The following is a 10,971-nucleotide window of genomic DNA, read 5'->3' as shown; positions in this document are numbered from 1 at the left end:
AAAGTCGGCTTCCCCGGAAGATAGAATGGACGGAAAGAAAGAAAGAGAGAGAGAAAGAAAGAAAGAAAAAAAGGGAATGAAAGTGCTTTTTTTCTGGAGGCAACTGGACTTCTATTCTGTTCTATAGACTTTTAGATATACAATTTGGGATGAACACCCTTTGAATGGTGTGGGAGTAGGAAATAATTTCCAAAGAAAAAAAATGCAGACTACAGGAACCAGTGATTCTGAGGAAAACAGATTAACCTTCAAGGACTCCAGCGGCAAATGACAAGCTGTCGGCAAAGAATATAAATCTTTCCATGCCCCACTATCCTGTCAGAGCCGAAGAAGCTTCTTGGATAAGAAACCACACACCTTTGGGGGGGGGGGGAGAGAGAAGTACAATTGCCTCCAAAAAAAGACTCACTTAGGGTTCTGCACAGAAGTCACCCAGGATCTCTCCTGTCATTGCAGCCCTGTCACTTAATGGGTAGCAAAGCCCATCAGATTTTATACTCTTTTGAGGTTGCTTTTCAATAGTATGGAGATGAGGAGGAAATGCTCTTCTATCTTGATAATAGCTAACAAGAGTCTATGTTTGGGCAAAGTTGAAGGTAACATCCTAGGCCAGTGATGGCGAATCTTTTTTTATTGCGTACCGAGAGTGTGCGCTTGCTATCACATGCATGCCCACACCCATAATTCAATGGCCCATGTGCCCTGCCTCCTCGTGCATGCACATATGACTCCCCGCTACCCGGTTTCCTGACTTCTGGTAGGCCCAATAGGCCCATTTTTTGCCCTCCCCAGGCTCCAAAGGCTTTCTTGGAGCCTGGGGAGGGCAAAAATGTCCTCCCCCGCCCCTCTGGAGACTAAAAAAGTCCTTCCAGAGCCTCTGCGCAAGCAAAAAATGAGCTGACTGGTGTGCCCATGTACACTGGAGCTGGGCTAGGGCAACTGCTCATGTGCTGGCAGATATGGCTCCACGTTCCACCTGTAGCATGCATGTCATAGGTTTGCCATCACAGTCCTAGGGGCAAAGCAGAACATTTGTAACATGGCCAGAGTAAAGTTAAAAAGGAATAATACAGGTGTTCTTCAATGTACAATCACAACTGAGCCCCAAATTTGTTACTAAGCTAGACATTTGTTAAGTGATTTTTGCCCCATTTTACGAACTTTCTCACCATAGTTGTTACGTGAATCACTGTGGTTGTTAAATTAGTAACACAGTTGATAAGTGAATCTGGCTTTCCCATTGGCTTTGTCAAAAGGCTACAAAAGGTGATCACATGACCCCCAGGGAGTCATAAAGATGAGTCAGTTGTTAAGCTTCTGAGTTTTGTTCACATAATCATGGGGTTGCTACCGTGGTCATAAGTGTGAAAGTGTGAAAAACGGACATAAGTCATTTTTTTCAATGGCATTGTAATTTTGAATGATCACTAAAAAGATGATGCGCCATTGGCCATATTCAATTTCCTTAGTTTACTGCTTCATCATTAGCTACAGCACCGGATCCTTTTCAAATTTGATTGGGCTTCAGATGATTCTCTCTAATTGCTGGGATGAACTGTCTTATTTTGACATGGGAGACAACAGAGGATGCGGCTAGTGACTGAAGTGGAGGCAGTAGACATGAAATGCTTACTTTCTTATTTTGTTTTAGGGCCTTTGAGGAGAATTAGGGGCAAAACTGATATAAACAATTCAAGGAGGCTCCAAGGATACACAGGGTGTACTAAAGTCTACAGATTTGTAATATCTGACATTGACAAGAAACCCTATTACTAGTAAATTCTGCATTAAGGGACAGTCAAATCTAATGTGCCTTGTACTTTACTGTCCATTGTGCTTGCAGGCTGGAATCACAGCACCAGGTAAAGTATAATTGTAAAGTATAACCTGCCTTTTATACATTCTATTTTAGATCTCATGACTTCTGTATCAAGTCAGCCTCCAATTTTGCTTCATATAAAGTTTTTGGTAAGATTTTTATCTGATTCCAACTGCAATTTGGATTGGAATTTCTCTTGCTAAGTGATGCATCACCACTGAATGAGTGGCTGTAATACGAGGATTAACATACACCTTTGCTTGATGCCTTTTAGTATGCAAAAGCAGTAGCAGCCAGTTGTTTGGAATACAAGGTAGGAACTTCCTGACATGTCATTGTGCTATGGGATAAGGTGGGAAGATGCTGATACTTTAAAGAGAAGCCTGAAGAGGAGGCATAGTAAATTGGATTGTGGTGAAATTATTATAAATCCATCCACCTGGCAACTACCTGTGAGAATTTCAAAGAGACAGCTTACTCAAATATTATTTGTGACTCAACTGATTCTGACTACATAATGATTAATTTTACATTAATTTATGCACACACCCACTTGGTTGTACGTAAGAGACTGTAACAAGAGTTGCATTAGGTATTTATTTGAGCAAATTCTATTTAAAAATGTTGATATCAAACAGTGTTACATGACACTGCTATCTTGCAGTAAACAGTGCAAAATCTATTGTTACTATTTCCTGACATCTAAGTCCCAGTAGTTATTTTAGGTTCCAGTCTTGGCATCCAGCAAAGGGGCGTTGATCTTACCTAAATGCCTTTTCTCAGTTGGTTGCGAAATAGTCCAGGAATAGGTTGCTACAGTCTGATCTGCCTACTTATTGATTCTAGGTCTTTTGGCCACTCCTCCATGCCTCTCTGTGTATGGCCCTGTTTTTGATGAGGTGATGGCTGAAAAGGCCCTTGAGGCTAAGTGGAACTGTTGTAAGACCCTCCTCCTGAAGGAAGCCTTTGCTGAGATGAAGACATCAATGTTTAATGAAAGGAGAGGGGTGGCCTAGGTGGCTGCCCAGCAGATATCCTTCAGAGAAGCCTGCATGGCCCATGCCATGGTGGTAGCAGCGCTTCTTGTAGAGTGCATGGTGATGCGTCTGGGAACCGGCAGACTATGCTTCATACACTTTAGCTATGCACGCTCTGATCTAGCGACCAATGGTTGAGGATGACACCTTAGTGCCCATCGAAGTGGGTTGGAAGGAGACAAAGAAAGCCTCCAATCTCCTGGTGGATGCTATCCGCTTGATATAAATTCTGAGGGCCCTCCTTCCATCCAATTTATGCCACCTTCACTCCAAGGCATGAGAAGGCCGAAGGCAGAAGTTTGGCAGAACCAACACCTGAGCCTGGTGGAACCAGGAGTTGATCTTGGGAATGAAGAAGGGATCAACTTTTAGAGCTACCGCACCCTGGTGGAAGATGCAGAGGTCAGTTTTGATGGATAAGGCCCTCAATTCAGATATACGGTGGGTGGGCGTCATGGCGACAAGGAATACCACCTTGAGTCATGTACCTGAGGTTAGCAGTCCACAGGGACTCAAAGGGAGGCTCTGTCAAGGTCTGAAGTACCCTGGGAAGATCCCAGGTAGAGTACCTGTGGACCAGAGGGGGATGCAGGGTGCCAGCACCTCTGTGAAAGATCCAGATGTCAGGTTGGCGTGACAGAGGGGTCTTCTTCCCACCAGTCAGCACAGCAGACAATGCTGTGAACTGCCTTCATAATGCACCATGAGCTAGCCCTCTGTCCACGCCATCCTGGAGGAAATCTAGAACCTGTGAAACAGAGGTTGAGAGAGGATCAGTGTAAAGTGGTCTGCACCATTTGACAAAGATTGCCCAGTGGCATTATACATCCTAGTGGTGGATTGTTTCCTGGTTGACTGCATAGTCTGGATGACTTTATCGAGTAATTTCTCCCCATGAGGTGGGCCCCTTCAAATAACAGGCAGCTATTTGGAGCCACCGAGGCTTCAGATGGTCCAGGATCCTCTGGCTGAGGGAGACGAAATGAAAACAGCACATATAGAATGGGAGGAATATGTCTGAGCAGCAGCACAGGTGAGAAGGACCTGGGTGTATTGGTAGATCACAGATTAAACATGAGTCAACAATGTGAAGCAGCTGCAAAAAAGGCAAATACAATCCTGGGATGTATCAAAAGGAGCATAGAATCTCACTCATGTGAAGTAACTATTCCTCTCTACAGTACTTTGGTATGACCACACTTGAAATACTGTGTTCAGTTCTGGGGGCCCCAATTTAAAAGGGACATTGATAAACTAGAGTAAGTTCAAAGGAGAGTTACAAGGATGTTGAGTGGTCTGGAAACCATGTCCTATGAGGAACGGTTAAAGGAGCTAGGGATGTTTAGTCTGCAAAAAGAAGACTGAGACAAGACTTGATAGCTGTCTACAAATATCTGAAGGGCTGTCACAGAGCAGAGGGATCAGCACTGTTCTCATTAGCACATGGAAAGACTAGAAACAATGGTATAAAATTGCAAGGGAGTAGATTTAGATTAGATATCAGAAAAAACTTTCTAACGGTAAGTGTGATAAACCAGTGGTACAGTTTGCCACAGGAGGTGGTGAGCTCGCCTTCACTGGAGGTCTTCAAACAGAGACTGGACAGTCATCTTTCTGGGATGGTTTAGTGAATCCTGCATTGAGCAGGAGGTTGGACTCGATGACCCTGGATGTCCCTTCCAACTCTATAATTCTATGATACTATGAGATCTGCTGATGAGGAATCCTTCAGGGTGGTGAGGTGGAGAGGCTGATGAGATCTGCAAACCACAGCCTGTGAGGTCAGTGAGGGGCCACCAGGATGATATCTGCTCCCTCTGTGATGACTTTCCAAGGAAGGAATGTGGACAGGAGCCTGGGGGGCCAGACGCACCTGAGAGCATTGGTGCCCTCCGTCCCTGGGGAAGGAAGCCTCGAGAAAAAACAAGAGAGCTGGGTGTTCAACAGCGTGGCAAATAGATCCACCAGAGGTGTCCCGAATCTGTGACATATGTCCTGAAATAATGTTGGGGGAAGACACCACTTCACATTGTTCACCGTTGTCCTGCTTAGATAATCTGCCTGCGTGTTTAGAGCCCCAGCAATGTGTTCTGCGGTGAGGGAGTGTACAGACTGTTCCACTCACCAACCGATCAGCTGGTACTGTGCCATGAAGCATTTGGATTGAGTTCCCCCTGCTGCGATGGTTCTCTAGAAAAGCCTCTATGGCTTGAATGTCCAAGAGGTGTTTATGGCTTGTTCCATGAAACTTCATTTGGTGCTGGTGCTGGAGACAGGGCACTGTATGAAGTGATCCGGGGGAAGGGAGAGAAACTCCAAGGAGAGGCCGAATCAGACGGTATTCAACACCCAATTGTCGGTGGCTGTTAACATCCACTGGTCTACAAAGAGGTGCAGCCTGTCCCCTATGGTGGGGGGGCTGCCAATTCATTTCTGCTTGCAGAACTGGTGGGAACTGGAGCCATGATATGGCCATTTGTGGAATGGACTGGACCTATCCTGAAACAAGGCCATATCCTACTGTCAGGGCTGTGAATATTCCTCCTGAGAGTAGTGAAAGGACTACCCTCCTGGTGGAAAATGGAAGGACTTTACACTTCTCCCTGTTTTTAATAATGAGTGGTTTAAGGATCTTCCCCCAAAAGCATTTCCCCGGAATATGGGGAGGCAGCCAAATGCTACTTTGTTCTCAGGTCAGAATTCCAATTGCGTAACCACAGCAAACATCTGGAGGTGACCATTGAGACCAAGGCACGGGATGTGTACTTGGTGGCATTAAAGGTCGCATCAGCCAAGATGATTTTGTTATGATCTTGGTTTAAACGGGAATCCTGAGGAGACATCCTGTCCCCCATTGCCACAGGAGTGTTGACCGATTAAAAAAGGATGCCGCCGAAGTGGCCTGAATGACCCAGGCAGCTAACTGATGAGACTGTCTGTAAGCTGATTCAAATTTCTTGTCCTCTGGTTTTAATCGCTCTGATACACCACCCACCACATAGGGGGAGGAGAAAGACAAGGCTGCCACCAGGCTGTCTATTGATGGGAGTTGTAGCATTTGAGCAAATTTGGGAGCCATGGCATAGAATTGTTTATCATTGCCACTGGGGGTGGGAATAAAAATAAAAGCCACAGGTTCAGAAAATAGCACACCTGACCATGACACTGAGTGGAGAACTCTGGGTCAGGAGGTGATTCATCCTCCAATAAGCAAGCAGTAGCCTTTGCCATATGAAGAAGGAATTTGAACAGTCTATGAGAAAGGCAAGCTTTTCAGGTGAAACCCCTTCATCATCAGAGAGCTTGGCATCCCTCAAATTCTCCTCCCCTGTGAGGAGATCTTCTTCATCTCTGAAAAGGCAGCAGACCCCTGAGGAAGGGTTAAGCTGACTGCCAGAGAGAGCTCGGGTTGGCAAGACAGCGATTCTGATGTGATTCCGCCTGGGAAAGAAGGGATTGAATCCCTTCAGGTAAGTTGCGTAGATCGCTAACCGAGTACCTTGCAGAGTTTGACGAAGCTTTCTCTGATTCAGAGTCCCCAAAATGGTCTGATTAAGGCCTTGCAGGAACTGGCAGGCAAAGGGGTCCTCATCTCCGGTCAAATATCTGCATGAAGCTGTCCGTAGAGAGGCTTCCGGAGGCAAGACCTGTGAAGAAACCACTGGTTGCTCCTGTAAGGAGGGATTAGAAACAGAGCAATAACTGCAGAGAGACCTGTGTTTTCTAACTGCCTGTTAACCCATAGCAGGCTGAGGCCTATCCTTTGACTTGGAAGACCATCTTCCCTCCTTGCGTGACTTGCCTGAGGCCTTTCTGGGTATAGAGGCCTCCACCTGCTCCGATGCATGAGAACAATCTACAATCTACCAGAAGCACACACTGTGACAGAGACAAGGCCAGCAGCGAAGGCTGGAATTGCCAGCCACAAAGGAGAACGACAAAAAGCCAAAGCCCAACTAAAAAGGCCTGATTTCAACCGAAACAGCCACACAACAATTGATGGCTGAAGGGTAGCATCCAGAAGGTGGTGGTCTACGAAAACTAGGCCGCACCTGGCTGCAGAGTCGCTCTGAAAGGTTTAAGCCATGGCAGGCGAGCCAGCACTGAACACAGAGACACTGGTAATTGAGTCCAGTGAGTCTGATTGAAACCCTGCTGAGCCTGAGAGGTAGAGAGCCAAGAAGCCCTACACAGGGTTAGGATTAGGAAAAGTAGGCCTGAAGGCTGGCAGAAACGAGGCTGATGCATGAAGATGCATTCAAAATGGCTGCTCAAGGTTCTCAAAAGCCCTACATGGCATAGGACCAGATTATCTCCCAGACCGCCTTCTGCCGCACGAATCCCAGCGCCCGGTGAGGTCCCACAGAGTTGGCCTTCTCAGGGTCCCGTCAACCAATGTTGGCTGGCGGGTCCTAGGGGAAGAGCTTTCTCTGTGGGGGGCCAGGCCCTCTGGAACCAGCTCCCCCGAGATTCACACCGCCCCCCGCCTTGCTTTCCGAAAAAGTTTGAAGACTCATCTTTGCCGCCACGCCTGGGGTCATTAGATCTTTCCCCCTGACCAATGAGTGTGTTTAGAATAAATTATTGGTTGAGTGAATGATAATCAAATGTTTTAATTTTTAGGATTTTTAAGTCTTTTAACTATTATTAATGGGATCAAATTGTTTTATTATGTATTCTTTGTTTGTTGTGAGCCGCCCCGAGTCCACGGAGAGGGGCGGCATACAAATCCAATAAATAAATAAATAATAAATAAAATAAATAAAATAGCCACTTCAGCCTTGAGATAAGGCATGGGCACAGGCCAAGGTGAATAGGCACTGCAGAGGGCTCTAGAGGTACCCCGAAGAAGCAGTTTCACTGACTGACCAAAGTGAACCTCCAGTGGAAAGAAATGCCAGGAGAAAGCAACTGTCACTGAGTAGAACGGTGTCTTACTTAGTGCCTGCACATGCCCTACTCTTAGCCGAGGCTGGACTGAGTTTTAGGAGTCCACCAGGCACCCATGTACTAGTGAAGGAGTCTAGCGGAGTCACCCAAATCTGAGGCAATTGGGGCTGCGCACTGAAGAAGCCTTCTTCTGACTTTGAAGTCCTCCAAGATGGCCACCAAGACTCAAGGTGAGCAAGCAGCTGGCATAATATCAGCTATGGCTTCAAGGCAGCAGTCTCAGATCCTGGAAGACTGCCGAAAGACACCAATTGGCCCAAATGCCAGAATTAGCGGCCGTGCGGTGGTGCCAAGCCAACTACTGCCAAAACGTCTGAAGGCTTCTGTGGATTTTTAAAAAATTATTATATACTGTAAGATTAAACTGGGAGTAACCAAATCGAAAGGAATAAACCTCAATCCAGATGTCCAGGAATAGTTATTGCTAGAGATAAAAATGCAAAGACGACTGTTTCAGATCTGACTTAGTAGAAAACTGGGATATGCGTAGAGAGGCATGGAGGAGTGGCCGAGAAATCTAGACTCAGTAACAGTAGGCAGATCAGACTGTAGCAACCCATTCCTGGACTATTTCGCAACCATGCTGGAGAACGGAATGTAATAAGCAGAATTCAAAAGTGGAGCAAGATGTTTAAACAGTGGAGTGAATGGCACAATTCATGCAAAGCAGCCAGTCCTTGCATTTTCGGACTTTAATGCAAAAGCAATTTGGAATATTATGGGTAATTTATTCAGTTTTGTTATTGTTTATTTGCTATGAGGCAGAATAACTTCTGATAATGTCCCTTTAAAACATATTTTAATGTTGCTGGTCTAACGGTTGCCTTCAGAAGGAAATTTTGCTGTAAATACAGTTAGTCTCCAACTTGCGATCACAATGGAGCTCAAAATTTCCATTGCTGAACAAAACAATTGAGTTGTGCTCCATTTTATGACCTTTTCTGCTGCAGTTCTTAAGTGAATCTGGCTTCTCCCATTGACTTGATTGTCAAAAGTCTGCCAGGAAATTACAATTGGTATTCATATGCTACAATATTATAGCATAATTTTTCTTTCTACCAGCTTTAAATATTAAAATAAATGGAAAACTCAGATTAAGATTCTTGGAAAATATGTATGTGCGTCAATCAACTACTCCAGTCTGAATATATTGTGATCTATTTATCTTTAAAAAAGCAAAGGAAAGTGGAAGAAATGTAAAAATAGACAATGAACAATACGTCAGATTTAAAGTGTTTAATTCAAGAACAACTGCAGAAAAAAAGATGCATAGTTTTTTCCTAATGTAAACATAAAAAGGGGGAAAGCACAAACACAGTGGACATTTTTTTTCCATTTTTGATTTCAAAAGACTTCTTAATTAAGAACTAAGAGCATGCATCTAGCTGCATGTCCACAGAGGATGGCTGGCCAACTCATTCTCAGCAAGTATGAAATGTGTGTGCCCCGATGCCAGTAAAATCATCCAGCTGCGAAACTGGGCTCAGTTTAGAGAAGCACTACAGTTCTTCTCATTGCTGGTTTTTCAGAGTATCTCCACTGTATCATTATTGCAGCAGAAATGCACTGACTCTTCTACAATAATATCTAACACAAAAGAGGCAAAAATAAAAGAAGAAATGTAATCAACTCGTCATTTTGAAATTATTTTTTACATAGGAAGTTTTGCAAATATTGAAAATTATTACCAGGTTCTGCTTGAACAGGGAAGGAAGGATTCAGATTCTTGTCAACAAGAAACTGTAAATCACAATTCTTAAAGTGGCAAATAGGGAATAAACAAACTAAACCAAAAGCATTTTGGAAAGATGTTTATGTTGGGCTTGGAAGATTCTATATACTTAATTTACGCATTCCCAAATAAGTGAGAGGTATTTAAGTTTTGATCTCACTTTTGGGCAAAACAGCATGACATTATATATGCCCAGAATTATCATATCCTTACCTGAATAAAAATTTGGCAAGTTTGCAAAAGAAGTCCATACAAAGCAAAGCAGACAAAGGCTTTGCTTGTGTGTGGAACCTTCCTTTCCCTCTAAATGACATGAGTTTAAAAGAAATTTTAGTTTCATTTTTTAAAAAAAAGATGATCAAGCAGGAGAAAAATATACTCCTAAATGGAGCATTTCATTCTTATTGTTTAGTCAGTTACAAATTAAAACAATGCACTTCTAGTAAAATAACAATGCAATAAATACCTAGACTATTTCAAGTTAAAAATAATAGATACAAAAGAGCCTCAGTGGAATTAATGTACTGTTATTGCTACAGACTGATCCTTCACAGACATAGGTGTCTCCAAAATCAGTTGTAGCTAACATCCTTGGTCACTAGACTTGGTTAATTCCATTTTATCCTTTGGAATACTTCTAGACAACAATACAACACAATACATAGTACAACACACACATACACATGTCTGCTCCTAAATTTGTTTCTCTGCCAAATGATGTAGATTGTTGCCATCAGAATTGTTCCTTGCAACTGCGCAACAAGAATGTTACTGTACTGGAGAGAGATGCTGATCAATAAGACTTCCTAGGCTTGGCTGTAGAGCAGATGACAAAGTTCTTGGGGTTGTTATCTAGCCTTCAGAAATAACTAGCCTTCTCGAACACTGTCCCGAGATTCTGCTATTGAGCTGTGAATGATCCCAATGATAGATTCAACGCCTTCTCCCTCTAGGACAGTACGATGGTCTCCTTCAACAACATGGACAAACACCTTCCCATCACAGACCTGCAAAGGATATAAAGATGTAGAGGAAAACATTAAAAATTTCAGCCAGGAATGCTTGCATCAAATCTTAATGTCCTTTCCTTGTAATGTTGGCTCTTTTCTGCAGATTACTTCCCATGTTTCTTTCCTGGATATCTCTTAATCAGTCACAACAAAAGTAAGGTCATTTTTGTTCCCAGTTCTTTCACATATCCAGTCTTAGAAACCATTAAACTGTATCTTTAGCGATAGCTATTACTGGGTAGATCGTGACTATATTTGCAAGAAATTAATACAGAGAGTGGCATCATATGTATTTATATTTGCTTCAAAGTCATTGTGGAAGAGTGCCAAAAAAGGGTAAGAGGGGAAAAGATACCATGTAGATCTCATTCTGTGAGTCATTATTCAGTCTAACTTTTAAGGATGAAGAAAGGGAGAATCTTT

The 10,971-nt window shown here is 43.6% G+C and overlaps 1 protein-coding gene across 2 annotated transcripts in view; it reads right to left on the bottom strand.

Moving 5' to 3' along the window:
- Window positions 1-9,027: 9,027 nt before the first annotated feature.
- Window positions 9,028-10,971, bottom strand: part of FASN (fatty acid synthase) — a 60,475-nt gene continuing 58,531 nt past the window's right edge. For both annotated transcript variants that reach the window (XM_070740123.1, XM_070740124.1), the window contains exon 43: window positions 9,028-10,545. In XM_070740123.1, coding sequence (XP_070596224.1) covers window positions 10,408-10,545 — 138 coding nt within the window. In that variant the 3' untranslated portion in view covers window positions 9,028-10,407. The remainder of the gene's footprint in view (window positions 10,546-10,971) is intronic.

Source organism: Erythrolamprus reginae, chromosome 2 (genome assembly GCF_031021105.1).
Source record: "Erythrolamprus reginae isolate rEryReg1 chromosome 2, rEryReg1.hap1, whole genome shotgun sequence".
NCBI classification, from domain to species: domain Eukaryota; kingdom Metazoa; phylum Chordata; class Lepidosauria; order Squamata; family Dipsadidae; genus Erythrolamprus; species Erythrolamprus reginae.
The sequence above is the reverse complement of the archived record's forward strand: the minus strand, read 5'-3'. Positions and strand labels throughout refer to the sequence as shown.